This window comes from Musa acuminata, chromosome BXJ2-5 (assembly GCF_036884655.1).
Source record: "Musa acuminata AAA Group cultivar baxijiao chromosome BXJ2-5, Cavendish_Baxijiao_AAA, whole genome shotgun sequence".
NCBI lineage: Eukaryota > Viridiplantae > Streptophyta > Magnoliopsida > Zingiberales > Musaceae > Musa > Musa acuminata.
In genome coordinates, this window is record NC_088342.1 from 5,086,405 (window position 1) to 5,104,144 (window position 17,740).

At 38.4% G+C, this 17,740-nt stretch overlaps 3 protein-coding genes across 9 annotated transcripts; all 3 read left to right on the plus strand.

Annotated features, from left to right (window-relative positions):
* Nucleotides 1-113: 113 nt before the first annotated feature.
* LOC103984149 (B-type cell cycle switch protein ccs52B-like) lies at nt 114-8,114 on the plus strand. Of its 4 annotated transcripts, none has more exons than XM_065108191.1 (14): nt 114-258; nt 2,586-2,816; nt 2,918-3,017; nt 3,092-3,200; nt 3,325-4,228; nt 4,326-4,448; nt 4,611-4,715; nt 5,363-5,542; nt 5,750-5,812; nt 5,925-6,119; nt 6,195-6,296; nt 7,375-7,437; nt 7,633-7,701; nt 7,794-8,114. In XM_065108191.1, exons 5-14 carry the CDS (start codon nt 3,779-3,781, stop codon nt 7,845-7,847), a joined length of 1,404 nt encoding a protein of 467 aa, XP_064964263.1. In that variant the 5' UTR covers nt 114-258; nt 2,586-2,816; nt 2,918-3,017; nt 3,092-3,200; nt 3,325-3,778; the 3' UTR covers nt 7,848-8,114. The 4 variants fall into 4 exon arrangements, with proteins under 4 accessions (XP_064964263.1, XP_064964261.1, XP_064964262.1 ...); XM_065108189.1 differs by having other exon boundaries at nt 119-258; nt 2,251-2,816; XM_065108190.1 differs by having other exon boundaries at nt 140-2,522.
* Nucleotides 8,115-8,977: 863 nt separating this feature from the next.
* Nucleotides 8,978-11,950, plus strand: LOC103984152 (uncharacterized). Of its 4 annotated transcripts, XM_018826313.2 has the most exons (4): nt 9,463-9,604; nt 9,722-9,816; nt 10,822-11,038; nt 11,146-11,950. In XM_018826313.2, the coding sequence occupies exons 2-4, from the start codon at nt 9,814-9,816 to the stop codon at nt 11,625-11,627; spliced, it is 702 nt and encodes a 233-aa protein (XP_018681858.2). In that variant the 5' UTR covers nt 9,463-9,604; nt 9,722-9,813; the 3' UTR covers nt 11,628-11,950. The 4 variants fall into 4 exon arrangements, with proteins under 4 accessions (XP_009399867.2, XP_009399868.2, XP_064964264.1 ...); XM_009401592.3 differs by lacking the exon at nt 9,722-9,816 and having other exon boundaries at nt 8,978-9,604; XM_009401593.3 differs by lacking the exon at nt 9,722-9,816 and having other exon boundaries at nt 8,978-9,604; nt 10,921-11,038.
* A 1,128-nt stretch (nt 11,951-13,078) lies between these two features.
* On the plus strand, nt 13,079-16,930 carry LOC103984153 (outer envelope pore protein 16, chloroplastic). Its single transcript, XM_009401594.3, has 6 exons — nt 13,079-13,400; nt 13,494-13,545; nt 14,578-14,609; nt 15,794-15,827; nt 15,954-16,021; nt 16,526-16,930. The coding sequence occupies exons 1-6, from the start codon at nt 13,287-13,289 to the stop codon at nt 16,664-16,666; spliced, it is 441 nt and encodes a 146-aa protein (XP_009399869.2). The 5' UTR covers nt 13,079-13,286; the 3' UTR covers nt 16,667-16,930.
* The last annotated feature ends 810 nt before the right edge of the window (nt 16,931-17,740 follow it).

Genomic DNA, 17,740 nt, shown 5'->3' on the forward strand with positions numbered 1-17,740 from the left:
ATCTGCTGTGGGTCCTTCGCAGGGACCCCTGAGAATTGTATTCGTGGTGCGGGACCCACCACGGGATCCTTGCATCCTTTCGGGGGTAACACGATGGATTTATGTTTCGTTCTTGTTTGCCTAGTCAGTGACTTCCTAACTCTGCAGTGAGAGTCGCGAAGGTATCTCCTTCGCTCGTCCTCCGCCTCCTCTCCAATTTGGAGTTACCGATCCTTTACGAGCCATGTATGAACGACCGGATCACCCGCTGAATCACAGGTGCTCTTTAGATTCCCTTTTTCCGGTCAATTATTCATGTAATAGTGTTCTTAATTCATACCCTAGGAAACACTCCTCCTACTCTTTAGTTCTGGTTCTCCTTTTTCAGGAAAAAAATTGAAAATAAAATATTTTTCGGAGAATTATAAACCATGGCTTTGCTTGCATCAGATTTAATACGTTTAGCTTCAACATATTCCTTACGGAATTAAATTAGAGAGTTTAATTATGAAGGAAATGTTATTTTTTTGGTCAACTTAGCCTGGGAGAGAGATGATTTGGGCATCGATTTGCTGCACATTTTGAAAAGATTCACCTTTTGTGTGATCTAAGAAGTTCTTCAAGTGCAAATCGTTCAGTAGTAATTGAGATTCTGGGCGATTAGGTTTCATAGATATTATAGGCATTTTTAGGAGAACATTGGGGTTCTGTCCCGCAAGTCATTATTTTTGGTTTGGACAGCATCTTTGTCTGTTCTTACACTCGCATTTTTCTCCATTCATTTACCTTCATATCTGTTAGCAAACTCTCACCTCCTCGTATAATGATAGTGCAGTGCATACCATTGTTTCCAGGCATTGTGCGAATACTCTCTGAATCATTCAGGAAAAAGAGAGATTGTGAATGTTGTAACATCCCTCTTAATCAGCCTTCCTTGCGTCAGCAATCCAAGTTGCAGGCATGTCCTGGTATCCTTTTCTAAGACGCATACTTCGGGCCACCAATTACAGCTTCTTTCCTCTGATCACATCCTAAACCTCCTTTATACAGAAGTCCATAGCTTTACTTATGGTCCGAATCTCTCTGTTATAAATTGGCTTAGAAACCAGTGCCATCTGTTACAACGTTAGCTACGTTAGCATACTCAGCCAATCTGAACTAAGAACATTCACCTTATCAACTCTTAGTAATGTGAACATTCTTCATCAGTTGAGTTCTTTCACAACAAAAAACACATTGGAAAGTTGAGGACTTTTATGATGTCTTGTAGTATTGCTATTCTTCATGAATAACTTAACGTTGACATGCCTACCAAGGTTTCTAGGTGCATTTCCTGGGATTACGAAATCAGAACATATATATATATATATATATATATATATATATATATATTGTTGTGGTATGTTACATGTTTTGCCACCATCAGCCTGCTTACTCTTTAAAGTTGTTATTGTTGGATGATGTCTCCTGTTTTTAATTGATCACACATGTCTAAGACTCTTGTAGATTTCACTAAATTGTATGATTTAATTAGCGTTTTCTCTACGATATCCTATGTCTTTAGTCCATCAAATCCATGTGGGTCCAGCGAGTGTCTTTTTTCTTTAAATTAGCTCATGAGGATTTTTGTCAGCTTGTGAAGAAGTTTCATTTCATTTCAACTCTTTAGCTTTTTTGAGAACTTGTAGTATGTCCTGACCTACTGAGCTATTCGGCTTGGCTGAGGATCGGCTTATGTTTGATTCAGTGTAAGTATATAAATAAAATAAGATTAGCTATCTTATAAATAAAATGAAAAAAAAATACTATGTGCTCACGAGAAAGTAATAGGAAAAGTGGATGTTGTTGTTAGCAATTGGCAAATTGGTATAAATACTGTTTTTCTCTCATTATCAAAAGAATAATTTCAGTAGTCATATGGGGTAACATGTTGAGGGATTTCTAAGTGATTATTCAATTGGCTGTGATGATTGGGCAGATATTAGCCTATTCCCAGAGTAAACCCTAGAGATTAACTACATATGGGAGTTGTTATAAAAAAGGGCCTATCCAAGTACTTATTCCTTGGCTAAAGATGGCCTAAAGCACAGGGCATGGCAACCAGAAAACAGAAGTATTGCTTATCCTGTTCTAAGATTCGCGTTTGGTATATTCATGAGTACTGCAAATAATTAAAGTCAATCTTAAGATTCTCATATGCTGAATTCTTCTGAGTTTCACTGATTTTGGTGGTTGACCTTTTCTGTTTCCACCTTTAAACTTTCATTCTAGTAAGGAAATGTTGACTAATTGGGTTGAGATGAACAAGAAAGGGAAGCTACAATATGATCATGAGAACCTGGCATTGTCATTGTCTAAGTGCAAGTTTTGAGATCGATTTAGAAGCACCGATCACACTATTGTGGAAGAGACATGAGAGATGAGTCAGAAGAACCAGGTGAAGAATCTTACAATGACAGCCACAGCATAAGTGAAGGTTATGATTGCCACCATGACACTAGACCTTGATGATGAAGCTGAGAAGTTGTCATATGGGAAAACCGGTTTGCTTTCTGTCTCTTCTCATAATTTCAACCTTAATTCTTTTGACATTGAAATTGTTGAAGGATCAAGCAACAAACAACAAGGAGGACAAGAAGTTCAACGTGATTCAAGATACAAAGTAGCAGAGGAGGTTGCTCATGAGTTTGAGGGTTATGGTGATTACACTATTTCCAGCACTAGGGAAGAACAGCTTGGAACAACTAGAAACAGAGATCGAAGATTTAGTGCTCTGTTCCAATGATGTGGCACCGCTTGCATTGTTGCTTTCGTCCAAAGGTGGAGCATTGGGCAAGGTGAATCGCTGCTTCCTCTCTCTCTCTCTCTCTCTCTCTCTCTGTCTCTCCTTTTGCTGCAAGACTTAAATATGCTCCTCATTGTGCACATGGTGTTGAAGGAGAACAAAAACAGTCTTGCTGATGGTCCATTGGGTGCAAGGAAACCAACCATTGGTAAAGAATCTGAGCAATATTTTTCGATGCTGATGCTTTAGGAAGGTATAATGGCAAGTGCTTCTGTTTATTAGCCGTGTATTTATGATGTTGTAACATATACAAAATTGCATTTGTAGATTTAATGGTGTGGGCAAAATCTGCGAAGAGTTCGACGCTGTTGCTATGGAAAGGGATGAACAAGGCATTAAGGAGAATGTCGTGGCCCGTGTCGTACACCTAAAGAAGGTATAATACAGTATTTACTAACGAATGGACTCCTCGAGACCAATACGTTTTCCTACCCGTCTCGTCGTTCCATTTCCCTACCCATGTGGTGATTCCAGTGACAAGATCGCGGGGCCCACGTCAGGCCCGTGTTTCTGACCTGTCAGATGCCGTCGATATTTTAATTAAGATACGAGGAGCGGGTCCCGCGGCTCGCCTGTTTTCGGGGCGCACAGGGTTCCGGGATTCATATTCGCTTCGCAGGTGGGGCTCTGGCAGAATGCACGAGGGACCCGGCTGGGTTCGGGTTAGGGTGGACCTGCACCCTGTCTTGGTTGCCACATGAGATCTCCCTGCTTCCAACGGCTACTTGGTCTTCCTACCATGGATGCTCGGATCCGCCTCGGATGACCGTTGCAGCACGACCGCATCTTCTCAGCCAAGGCTTAAAAGACCGGAATGTAACCCTAGAATGAACTCTTCACCCTTCAGCTTTCTCGTTCCATCTCCTGAAGGGCATCAAAGCTCAAGCAGAGAACTGAAAGCTTGAAGAGAGAGAGAGAGAGAGAGAGAGAGAGAGAGAGAGAGCGATCCGAACGATGGAGTCGAGGAAGAGCCGATTGAACCTCCCGGCCGGCATGGAGTCCTCGCTCCGCCTCGACTCCATCCCCGCCGCCCACTTCCCGGCCATCCCCAAGACGCCGTCCCCATCCAAGACCACCTACGGCGACCGCTTCATCCCCTGCCGGTCCTCCTCCCGGCTGCAGAACTTCGCACTGGCGGAGAAGCCGTCCCCCGCAAAAGAGGGCGGCAACGACGCCTACTCCCGGCTGCTACGAGCCGAGCTCTTCGGACACGACCCCGCCCCCTACTCCCCGGGCGCCCAGGGATCGCCCATAAGCCCCAGCAAGAACCTCTTCCGGTTCAAGATGGATCACTCCGCCCCGAGTTCCCCGTTCTCGGTCACCTCCATGGCAGCCCATGACACGGCCGTGGAGGTCTCCACGCCCCCCAAAGTGCCCCGGAAGATACCTAAGACGCCGCACAAGGTGAGGTTTCGTTATAAGCAGCGAACGGGGGAAAAGATACGACTTGTTCTATTTCAGAAAACAGGGAGGGCTAATACTGTGATTCGATGTCTTGTAGGTTTTGGATGCCCCTTCGCTTCAGGATGATTTCTACCTGAATCTTGTCGATTGGTCTTCGCAGAACGCTTTAGCTGTAGGATTGGGTACCTGCGTATATCTTTGGTCTGCAACCACAAGCAAGGTCTTAATCACCATCGATCTAGCTCTCGATTAAAACGAAAAAGAAAAAAGATCCTTCTTTTGGTGGATTTGGTTCATGGAGAGACTGGCTATGCCTCATCTGCACAGTTTAAACCAGTGATAATCTCATCAACAATATACTAACTTGTTCTCATGATCTCAGGTGACGAAACTGTGTGACTTGGGAAATAGAGATGGTGTATCTGCAATCCAGTGGAGCCGGGAAGGCTCTTATATAGCAATCGGAACAAGTCTGGGAGATGTCCAGGTATGTTCGTACTACTGGTTATCTCCAATTTCTGAGTATAGTGGGTCACTTTGGCTTTACTGGTTTTATGTTGAAACGTGACTGGACTTTGTTGGTAGAAGTTTGAGGCTAAGTAGACAAATGAGAGGTCACCAGGTACTGAACAAGTAAAGTTGACCACTTTGAATACCACAATAGTTCTACATTAAAAAGAATCGAGTTCACCATGGAACAAGTAATGTTGGTTACTGAGGAGGGGATACCTCTGTCTTACTTGCACATGAGCAGCCATCTCAATCAGATTGTGATTGCTTTCTCATAATCAGTGACCACATGGCATCAGTGTATCAATTTCCTGCAGAAATTATATATATATATGTATATATATGTATATATATGTATATATATATATATACATATATATATATATTCGAGAGAGAGAGAGAGAGAGAGAGAGAGAGACTCTCGAGATCTTCTTTAGTACAACATTTAGCTAAAACCAAATGGTGCTGGTGATCCCCATATTAGCATTCTTATGTTGGTGTTGAAAATCTTGTTCAATACAAACTCTAAAATTATTTAAATTTTGTCTTATATCATGAGAACAATGAAGTTTTTCATAATCAACCATGTTCTAGCAATTTTACTCATGACAATATATTTAACAGATATGGGATGGCACAAGGTGTAAGAAGATTAGGAGCATGGGTGGCCATCTAACAAGAACTGGAGTGTTGGCATGGAATTCATGTATTTTATCTTCAGGGAGTAGAGACAAGAACATACTTCACCATGACCTTCGAGTTCCAGGCGACTTTGTTTGCAAGCTTGTAGGCCACAGATCTGAGGTAAATGTTCAATACATGCCACTTGAAGTTTGTTGCAGGAAGAAAGATATTTTTTTCTTTGGTATTTGATAATAAACTCATCTGATATTTACTTAAGGATAGTCATAGTTCTGAACTTTGATCATTTAAATGAATCATCTTGTCTGTAGAAGGCTTATATAACTCTTAGCCTAGTTTCTTCTAAAAAACTTATCATGTTTGCATCAGGTTTGTGGATTAAAATGGTCTCATGATGACCGTGAACTAGCTTCTGGTGGAAATGACAATCAGGTCAGTGTATAATTCATTCATCCGTGTTAAATTGGCCCCATGATAAGCATGAATAATTCATGTATAGCTGCTTAGTCTAATGCAATGGTCCTTTGATTTCCTTATGAAACAGCTCTTAATTTGGAACCAGCGCTCTCAAAGTCCACTTTTGAAACTGACAGAGCATACAGCTGCAGTTAAAGCCATTACTTGGTCACCACACCAGCATAGCCTTGTTGCATCAGGAGGAGGAACAGCTGACCGGTGCATCCGCTTCTGGAACACTTGTAATGGAAACATGCTTAACTGTGTCGATACAGGCAGTCAAGTATGTTCAAAATCTATCTTTTGCTATGAAAAGTTACCAGTGTAATTACTGGCTTATATGGTTTGGTTTCTGCAGGTCTGCAATCTAGCATGGAGTAAAAATGTCAATGAACTAGTTAGTACTCATGGTTATTCCCAGAACCAAATCATGGTGTGGAAGTATCCGTCTCTTAGCAAGGTAGACTTCTTGGTAACAATAAATAATAACTCTGCATCATTCGACAAAGCCATTTACATTAGTCAGTATTATAAGTTTGGAATATTTGAGGAATAAGTCCTTATCCAAATATATACAAAAATTTTATGTTGAGAGTCTATGAAAATTCTTCTAGGGCAAGGAAAAGAATTGTACTTTTAATATAGTAAAATTGCAAGGTAGACTTCTTGGTAACAATAAATAATAACTCTGCATCATTCGACAAAGCCATTTACATTAGTCAGTAATAGAAGTTTGGAATATTTGAGGAATAAGTCCTTATCCAAATATATACAAAAATTTTATGTTGAGAGTCTATGAAAATTCTTCTAGGGCAAGGAAAAGAATTGTACTTTTAATATAGTAAAATTGCAAGGTAGACTTCTTGGGAACAATAAATAATAACTCTGCATCATTCGACAAAGCCATTTACATTAGTCAGTAATATAAGTTTGGAATATTTGAGGAATAAGTCCTTATCCAAATATATACAAAAATTTTATGTTGAGAGTCTATGAAAATTCTTCTAGGGCAAGGAAAAGAATTGTACTTTTAATATAGTAAAATTGCAATATAAAGAAGCCAGAAACAGCAAGGCTATAAATCTCATATCCTGTCTCAACTGAAGCTGAATCTTTTAAACCAGATGGTTTGGCTTGTTATTTCTTTAAGGATATTGTATATATGTGACACACAAATGATATCTTTTGAGTTTTGAAAACTCTAGCATCTCTCCTCTTCACTTGTGGGCATCCTTTACGTAGTTTCATTAAATTTCCATTTTTGTTCATATATCAAATGGTTTTTATCTCCATCTTTTACCTAAAGAAATGTCATTTCATCAGTCCACATTCATTTTTCATATCATGGCATATAAGTGAGATTTGACAACAAATTGTCATGATTAGTGAATTGTACACATTTGTGTTCTTATTCTCCTGGTTTTTTTTTTCATTTTAAGTTGTTTTTTTATAGACTAGAATTGTGGTGAAGCTTTTGATTATTACTTAGCTTCCAACTTTTCTTGCATTGCTTAATTGACTGAAACATCACAATACAGGTAGCAACTCTAACAGGCCATACACTTCGCGTACTGTACCTTGCAATGTCGCCTGATGGACAGGTAAAGAATGTTCAAGCACATTTTGTCTCCTCACCCGTTTATTGGTCCTTTGAATTTGTTATGAAAAACATCTACGTGTTTTTGCCATCTGATGGCAAGTTAAACAAATGGCCGGGGACATTACCTCCCTGGTGATAGTTCAACTTATAATGACCAATTGCTACATGCAACTCATTTTGCTCTACCTTTCTGCAGACTATAGTGACCGGAGCAGGTGACGAAACACTGAGGTTTTGGAATGTTTTCCCCTCGATGAAAACACCAGTAAGAATTGCATTATTCTCACCAGTAACATCTAACATCTAGTTACTAACATTATATGAATTCTCTGGATTAATCGTGATTCTTCCTTGTAGGCTCCCGTGCGTGATACTGGAGTTTGGTCCCTGGGAAGGACACACATTCGTTGACCAAGGAGCAATTCTTCCAATGTGCAAATATCAAACTAATTTCTTTAGATTGTTTTGTAAATTATCTAACAACATAATAATTTGTCTGATGGTAATCAGTTTTTAGATCTTGCATCATTCATGGTAAAGCTTCATGTATCTAATCATATTAAATGTTGTGTTGGACATTCTGTGACAATAGGGACATCTTCAACTGCTTCATCAAGAAGATATGATTCTGGAGATCGTCTTAGTAACACGATTTTAATAGTATCTGGAGTTGTAACATTTCTTGAATGCCAAATGCTATGCAAGTTTGATTATTGTGCTTCATGTTGTTGATATTACAATATTGGGAATATATCATTGCAGCATTACAGACTATCCTGAGTATCCAAATATAATAATATCCTTTTATTGTCAGGGAAATCAATTTTAATAGAAAACAAGTGAAATTAAACTTATAATTTTCAAAAATCATAAAAATAAATTATGATACTACTAATTATCCTTTGAAGGATGTTAAATGGGGTCCAAGAAACACAAATGCGGCTATCACATCCTCAATTTATCTGTCAATAATTAAGAATAATATTCTGTAACACCTAATCCTTAATTCATGCCTAATTTGACCATTATAAATTAGAGATATAGTTGTAATGGTGACGTCATATCTTTAATTCATTCCCTATTTGGCTACTATAAATTAGGGACACAGTTGTAACAGTGACAACCCACAACGGTCAACTGATCCAAAAATAGAAGTGTCCTCCGGCTTCCGCCACCACAGGTTGCAATTTGATGAACAAGCTGTTCTACTTGATGCAGGAAACACGTTTTTCAACGAAGTGGGTCCCCGCAACCATCTTGCCGGTTTAGGAATGGGGGCCATCTCGACATGGTGAGTCGGTACGTGTTTCCTGCCCAGGCCGTTGCAGGAACATCCGACATAGCAACCTACAACCCCGTGGGAGATCGAGACGTACCGTCTGATGACGAACAGACGGCCTCGATTTCCCGTATCGCGTACCTGTCAGCTCGCCAAAAGGGCTTTGGGCCCGCGGCCGTTTAACAGACACATCAAAAGGCTCTCGAAGGGCCAATTTAGTCCTTCCATGGCCTACTCCTCGTCTATTTAAAGCCGTCGTTTCCGATGCCTTCCACCGTCTCTCTCGTCCTTTTGGGTTGTCACGGCCTTCTTCCGCCAAAAACCCCATTTGGATCCCAAAAATACAATTCCATGATTTAAACCAGCCCGATTCCTAAAATTTTTTCTCTTTTACTTGAAAACTTTTGTCGGAATCGGGAAATTGGATTTTATTGCGGACGAATTGGACTCAGGTTTGTTGCTTCTGAAAAAAACTGGGTTTTTAGGTCAAAAGTTTGCCTGATTGGATCGAAGAAGGGGTCGGGCGCCGTTTGCCATGCTCCTAGCTCCGGAAGTTGGGGTTTGGGTAGGGGAGACCCCGTCCGCGCCGGCGCTGGCTCGGCGGTGGCCGGCAAAGCAGTGCCCCCGGGCGTTGGATCGGCGGCCCGTCGGCGGAGAGGACGACTGCCGGATCTGCACTGCCACAGGTGACATGTGGGCTAGGCTCAATGGTGGGGAGGGGAGGGATGTCATAGGCCAGAGTGGTGGGTTCAGTCACGAAAGCGAGCACGATTTGGCAGTGATGGTATGTGATTTCTTGGAGAACGGAAGCGGCAGCGCCGAGTCACGTTATAGCAGCGACAGCGACTCTCGGTTCTCAGAACTTGCTCACCTTGCTGAGAAAGTTTTGGTTAGTCGTCAAATTCTTTAATTATCCTGATTTCTTCTTCTTCCTCCTCTTCTTCCTCTTCTTTTTACCTTTAGATGTATACCACTTGCCTTTCGAGTAATTATCTCATTCTTTTAGCTTTCAGTCCTCTCATGATAAAAGGGAAAACTTGCTGGATCTTGGCTGATATAAGAACACTTCCGCTGGCGGAGATTTAAGTCTTTCTGTTGATGGTATACCTGAGCTTAAAGATAGAAACTTTAGTACTTGCCCAATTGAATGTCTTATGTGCATTAACTCTTTCTGATGAATTGAGTGAGTTTATGCATCAGTCATGATTGTCGAACTTGAATTAGTTGCCCTGTTGATTGATTGATTGATATTAGGCTTATGCAGTGTTCGCAATGTGTCTTATCTGATCCGTAAACAATTGAAGGTATTATCTTCAATTGATTGGTCTTCTATTTAGAAGGGATGAAAAGGTTGCTCTCCATGCAGTAGTTATACTTCTCAATTCTCATTCATATTTAAGAGTCTTTTGTATATCAATTCACTCATCCCACGTGAAGAAGCTTCTCAGTTTGCCTTAGACCACAGAAGCCTCAAGATCAAGCACATAAAATTCTCATCATTCATATGTTCTTGCATGTATGTCGGAGGAGGCTTTGTTCATAGGTTTGCCCATACCAATGTTTCTATTGTTACGAACGAGATATGGTAAATGACTGGTTTAAGTCTATTTGAAGTTCTCTATTGTAGTTTTTTTGGCTTTTTAGCTGTATATGCTTGTCTGAGAGGTAGGGATCTAAGAATAATAGTGCAACTCCCAATGAGGTAGAACAAGTTGTTAATGTTTAATTTTTCTTAAAATCCATCATCAGTATAGTTTATGTATTCGATAGCGGTTAGCAAGTACTTGCAGTGACCCTCGGAGTTTCAATGATGTTATTTTTGATGATCTGGGACCTGAGTATATTAATTGCATTGCTATCTACTTATTGGCTTGGTATTCGTTCTATAAAATTTTCCTTGTCACTCTTGTTGTTCATCTACTCTTTTTCTTCTGATTTGTTGTTCATTCAACACATCTACTCCTTTTCTTCTGATTTGTTTCAAAAACTATGGTGAACATAGTTCCATTTGAGATTTGCCTTTAACCTTATGTGAGATAGAGCACAGCTAACATGTGATTCTCACCTTGTAAAAGCACTAATAAACTTATGTCGTTTGCTATGTAGTTATATAAACGTGCTGTGACTCAATATGAGAATGATTTGCAATCCATTGTCGGTTCCCTTCTCTTTTCTATTGATGAAGTGGACCTTTATCTTGTCAAGGAAGAGCAATGTAATGCTAGTTGTATAAGGCAGTCATTGGTGAAGCTCCTGAAACTCTCTGGTTACGATGCTGCTGTATGCTCATCCAGATGGCAAGGCTTTGACAAGGTTCCTGGAGGTACATATAATTGCCTTGCTTTTTGTCTCAGATAATCTTCATGCAGGTCCTTGAAGCTGTCAAAACTAATTTTGCGCTCTTTTCGCCCCTTTTGTTTGTTATGACAGGAGATCATGAATATATCGATGTGGTTGTTAGTGATGGTGGGGATTCCAAGCATTTGATCATCGACATTGACTTTCGCAGCCACTTTGAAATAGCAAGGGCAGTTGAATCTTATGATGCTATATTGAGTTCCCTACCGGTAGTCTTTGTTGGCTCCTTTCCCAGACTTAAACAGATCTTGCAGGTCATGGTCGATGCTGCAAAATTTTCCCTCAAGCAGAATTCAATGCCGCTGCCTCCATGGAGATCACTGGCTTATTTACAAGCAAAGTGGTGTTCCAAGTATGAGAGGAAACACAATGTGGATAAGAAGCACCAACAAAATTGTAGTTCTGATCATAGACAGTGTGTCGGACATCTACAAAGGCTGAAAGCCTCGCTTGAGTTGGAAATTGAATCAGAAAGGTTGCTAAAGCCTGCTACTAATGACAAGAAACGGACAATCAAATCAGAGAGATGGAGGCTCTCCCTGCGTAGCTGCTGATTGAGGTGTATAGCACTTCCTTTTTCATTCCAGAATCAAATAAGGTGGAAAAGAGTTTCGCACCCAGCAATACTGAGAATATGACGCCGTTATTTGGAGGCAGACACACATTGAAGTTCCAATTTTTAGAGTCAATTCTTTCAGTTGGTTAGTTTTTGCAAATAACCAATGAAAGGCACATGTTTTGGGCTAATTACATACACTTACCTGTAACATAGAGCAATCTACTCAATTTTTTTGAGCTTGGCTCATGTTTATTCATGCAAATATTTTGTTTAAAATGGGTGGACAGAAATCTAATCCATGATTCACAGTTTTTTGTACTTGGTTATGATCAAGAGACTCATACAACATATTGTCCTCTCACTTGTAATAGTGACATAATCACAGGAGGTAGCTGAAATGAATTTTTAACATTGTTAAGGGACTCCGATGCCTAATAATTACATTTGTTATGATCAAGAGACTCATACAACAGACTGGTCTCTTTCACTAGAAATACTGACATAATCCCAATCAGCTGAAATGAACTTTCAACTTTGTTATGGGATTCTGATGCCTGATATGGGAAGCTGTGGAGTTTTAGATGGCAGACACTTCACTTTCTAGAGCTTTATATCTTACGAAGTGATTGTCCATCTTTAAGCTAAGCTTCATATGATTTCTCTGCATGCAGTGAATGTGTGACCAGGAAGAGGCATGCATGTGTGTGATAGTGCTGCTGCCATCTTGCTTGGCAAAGTTTACTTAATTTTCTCCCCAATTGTCATATCTATTATTACTAACATAAGCTCCAACATCTTTTAAATAATTAGGTCGATAAAGGACTATCAGTATAATAATAATAATAAAATTAAGATAGTAAAGTCTTAATTATTTGAAGTAGGAGACATAAATCTTTTAGGTCTTTCTCTATCTATATCTTATTATTAATGGTAGTAGTTTTATTTTTCAGACTATAACATCTTTTTTTATCTCTTCTTTTATCGAAATTATACTTATTTATAAAGATTTTTTTAGGAGTCTATTAGTAATAAATTTAAATTAGTCCAAATTTATCATACAAACTCATATAGTCCAAATTAATATTAGGGCCGATAGAATGTAAACTTTTTAGTATGTTAGCTAATTATCCTTATAATTAGTTATCTTTAGTATTTCGATCTCTATATTTTTAAAAGTTATATTGAGATATCTATATTTATAAAAATAAATTATTTAATTATATTTTTCCTTACATGATTTTATCGGTAAAAATATCAAGAGTTTACCAAGTATGTGTTGAGTTTATCTCGTTTCCATTTACCATTGATCACATATGATATTTTTATTAATAAAATTGTGAGGATAAATAAAGATAAATATTTTACTTTTCTAAATATAAAAAATAATATAAATTTAAAAAAATAATTAATTATAGGGGCTAATATGTAATTAGCCCTTCCCACAAACCACCGACTTGATGCGGAGGAGATGGAAACGGGCGTCGCAAGCAAAGCAGCCCAGCAAGGGACGAACTTGATGCAAGCGCCGGAATTGGTTTCCTCGTCACGTTCTCTCGGTCTCTTCTCTTGTGCTCCGTATCTTGTTGATAGATAGATAGGTGGTAGAGGGCTCCGAGGAGGTAAAGCAGCAGGTGAGCAACCAAGCGGGCGAGAGATGCCGAGGAGCACCTTCTCCGGCTCCATCACTGCGCCCGAGGTCTATGTCACCGTCGACATGGGCAATCCTTTTCTCAACCGCACCGTCGATGGCTTCCTCAAGATCGGAACTGTAACTAATTGCGTTATCTCGCCCGTCCCCTTCTTTCCCCTTTGATCCCTATTTCCTCCATCAAACGTGTTTGATCTTTTGCCGCTGACGCAGGTCGCTGCTTCCAGGGTTGCTGCGGAGGAAGCGTATCAATGCGTGCGGAAAGGTTGCTCTGCGGCCGCTTAATCCTGATTTGTGCTTTCTTTTGCCCTTTTACTGATTTTACTGCTCTTTCTCAAGTATTGGTATTGATTGGATTGGTGCAGGTAAGTTGGTCTCTGTTTTGATCGCTGATATGGACATCGATGTCAAATGCAATTAGAGGATTACTGACGCTGATTCTTGATCGTTTTGTGAGTAGAAGATGATAGCTTGGTTAGGAATCAAAGAATTAACTTGGCTAGCATTTGTGGCGGTTTCTATGCTGTTGAATGTTTTGTTGGAACAAGGTCTAACAATTAGAATCAAAAAGTGATTTCTTTTCACTCTCAAGAAACGTAATTAGCGTACTTTATGCCTCTAAGATCCTGAATGCACACACTTATGTTTTTTCGTCTCTAATAAATAGATGATGCTTTTACGATGATGAGTCATTCATAGTGATGTGATTATTTCTGCTATCCAATTTGAGTTGGAGAGACTGACTATGCTTTTGCAACAAACCACTGGTGATCTGCAGCAAATCCAGCATAATTGATCATCATGGAAATGTTTCACATGTTGGAGACTCGATAAGCACGTAGTCCTCAGTGCCACTTGTACACGTTAATTTGCAAGTTGTGCAAGTTATCGTTGGAGTCGGTCTTTTTCAACAAAAGTTTGAAAATCCTCTAGTTGTCTTGGTATATAATACCTGGATACCATGAATATCATAAGTCACTAGTCACTGGCCCATTATGGAAAACTCCAGCACTAGTTTGGTGGATGAGTCCATTTGATGCTATTGACCAGTTCATATGCAATCTCGACATCCATACATTTCTATCTTCATAATTAACATGCAAAGTTCTTTGTTAATTTATTTGCTCATGAAATTTCTGCTTGTTTGTTGCATTGACAAAAGGTCATGCTATGATCTTCTTTTACCTATTTTAAACCTTATTCCCTCTCAAAGCAAACCTAAAAGTATCTTTGATCAAATTATACGATCTGAGTTATTAATTTCACAAATGTGACTTGCGTGGTTATATTTTTTCAGGAAGCATCAGCAAAAGAAAATTTGAGGTTGCTGTAAGTACAAACTGGATTGCTTTGTTAATTTGTCAAATATTAGGTCCATGCTTAATGTAATGTCTATCGTGTGGTTCTTTCACCAGTGTGAAGTCAATTAGAGCTTGTCAAAATTAAATATTTTTTAGTGAAATTATTCGAGTATGTCAATGTAATTCTGTTTCTTATTCTAACAACATTTTGTGAAAAGTAAAACAAAAGAAAAAGACTTACATGTCCTGCTTAAAATATTTGTACATTGTTCAACTAAAATCAGGCCTCTAATGTCTTGTTTCTTCTTCATTTTGTGGTTAAACAATAATGTTGTTGTATCTTGGTCTTCAATAGGTTCCAGATACTCTGCATTAGCTTCCATCTTTTCTTTAATACCTGTGTAATGTATATTCCCATGAGTAAATTGAGTGTTTTACTGGATTTTTGTTTGATGAAGAATGGGATTCAAAGCCTTTCCATGTTAGGTAAGTCTATGTCTCACTGACTATTTTCTCAATTAGCCAAAAAAGAAAGTGATTCTAAGGCATTTTTATCTCCAGCTAAAATTTTTAATTATCACTTCATACATAATTACACAAGCTGGATCTCTTTGACAGATAAGTCCTTGTTACTTTAGTAAATATGGAACCAATACAGAATGTAGCCTATGCTATGACCACTTACTCTGGATGAATGCCATTTACGTTGATAAAACAACTCGCATGTATGAAATAAGGTCTTCTTTTAAAATGTTGGCTTTCTAAAATTTGTATTGCTTGAATGACTGAGTCGGGATTTTCCTTATTTGTTCTCATGTTCTTTTGAGATTGTATTACAAGCTTAGTTATCAGTAACACTCAGACTGGAAAACTTAGAGGCAACATAGAGTCTCTGCTTCATGCTCATGAGATGATGAAACTGAATCCTTGTTTAACCTGATTAATAATCTGAACTCAATAAATGACATGAAATTATGCATGCCAAATAACAAATAACTAGTTTTGTACTGTAAGCACTATCTTGATACCTAAAATGTATTTCCTGGTTATGGACCTAACCCTCAAATGCATTTGTGTTGTATAAAAATGACGGTTTATGGAGGTTCCATCATAAATCAGCTATGAATGGTTTGTTTTATTTATTCTTACCCTAAAAAACAATGAACATAAAAGGCTTGTTCTATTTTCACTGACCTTTTGCTACAATTGCAGCTAAAGAGGATGTGTAAAGAAGGAGTATATTGGGGTAATCTTAACTTTTAAGTTCTCAAAGTCAATGAAATTTATTGCTGCATATTTGCACCATATTTCCTATTTGGTATAAAACTGGTGTTTACTTTGTTATGTTTGTGCGCCACACACTTCAATACAGGAACTGTGACCAGTGTGTATGTAGGAGTGGAGCATAATATCGAAAGGATCAGTGGTACAAGAACCTGGGTAATCTATGACTGCCTATGCTAGAATGTGTTTCAACATTTGTTGAGTTAATTATTTATTTCTTCCTTGGTAGACTTCTCAATTGTTTCTCATTTGGATGTGTTGTATTAATATAATTTTATTAACAGTTAGAAGAGATAGTTATGCACGGGGAGTACATCTAGTATGATTGAAATTATACACTGTTATAAACTTACGGTACCAATCTGTTATTGCTATATATCTGATCAAACAAAATGAGCATGATCTATCATTGTTATTTGTATAAGGTAACCGGAGGGTATGAATCAGTAATCTATGCAATGGAAAATTTTGAAATTTCACATGACTGAAACAGGTGTAAAAATGGTAATGGCAGTAGGAATAGTAAATAACAGACCCTCAGCTATAAATTTGTGTAGTTCCTGTTCCAGTGAACCAGAAGATTAAATTATAACAGAGCAGATCTCTCTACTTTGTTGGTTGAATCATAGGCTTTGCATTAACATGTTCTTGCTCTTGCAGAAGAATGCAATGCTTGGTGGTGCGATAACAGGGTTCCTCATTTCAGCAGCCAGCAACAATGGAACGGACAAGATTATCAAGGATACTATCACAGCTGGGGCTGTAGCTACTGCTATTGAATTTATCAACCTCCTCACTTGAACATTATCTAGTTGCAATGTAATTTACACAATTGAAGATGTTTATTGATTCCTGCACCTCGCTTGTTGCCTCTTTGGCGACTGTCGTGCCTTCACTTTCTCAACAATATTGGAGGAGCTGATTCAGATGGTACGGAAAATCAAATATTTGAATACCCTTGTAACAAAAATCTTTCTATTCAACAACATACAGGATTATCTATATCAAATGTAAATGAAATTTGTAGAGAAATTTGAGTAAATAATTTTAAGGTAATTGGCTTCATGGCAGGGTTAATTTGATTACTGAACATGCTGTCATTCAGTTTGAACCTTTGATCCAGAAATCTGAAACTACATGCTGTGTCCGGTACTGGCTGCTGTGCTGATGATTAGAACTGGTTTTGGAGAGCATGTCTTGTGATCATCAATCAATTCCTGAGTACAAAAGCCATGGCAGCAGGACACATGATCTGTTTCTTCTTCCCTTCACTACTGTTGAAGTTGAATCCTTGAACATGCTCTGAGGTTGTAATTCTGGTAAAGCTGCTATGATTCAAGGTTTCTTAGCAATTTTTTCGACTGCCCTTAGCGCACTTTTCTGATCTAAAACTGAATGGCTTTAATTCTTGTGAAAACAAAATTGATTCTCTCATTGCTAATGCTTGGACTAATTATCATCAAATTCAGTACTACATGCTAAAAATTTCCAAAGAACTTGAAATAAGCTTAGGGGAATTTTATCTGACTGGTTTGGTAAATCTTTATTCTTTTTGCCCCAGATAGATATGAAATTTTCTGGGAAACAATAAATGCCTTGAAAATTAATAACATTCTACATTCTAATATATATATATATATATATATATATGTATATATATATATATGTATGTATATATATATATATATATATGTATATATATATATGTATGTATATATATGTATATGTATGTATATATATATATATATATATATATATATATACATACATTTGTGTGTGTGTGAGAGAGAGATCTGGAGATAGTAAAATTAACCTTCAAGTCCCTACAATTTTTTCGATTTGGCCCCTACAAAATAAAAAATCATCACGTGATGC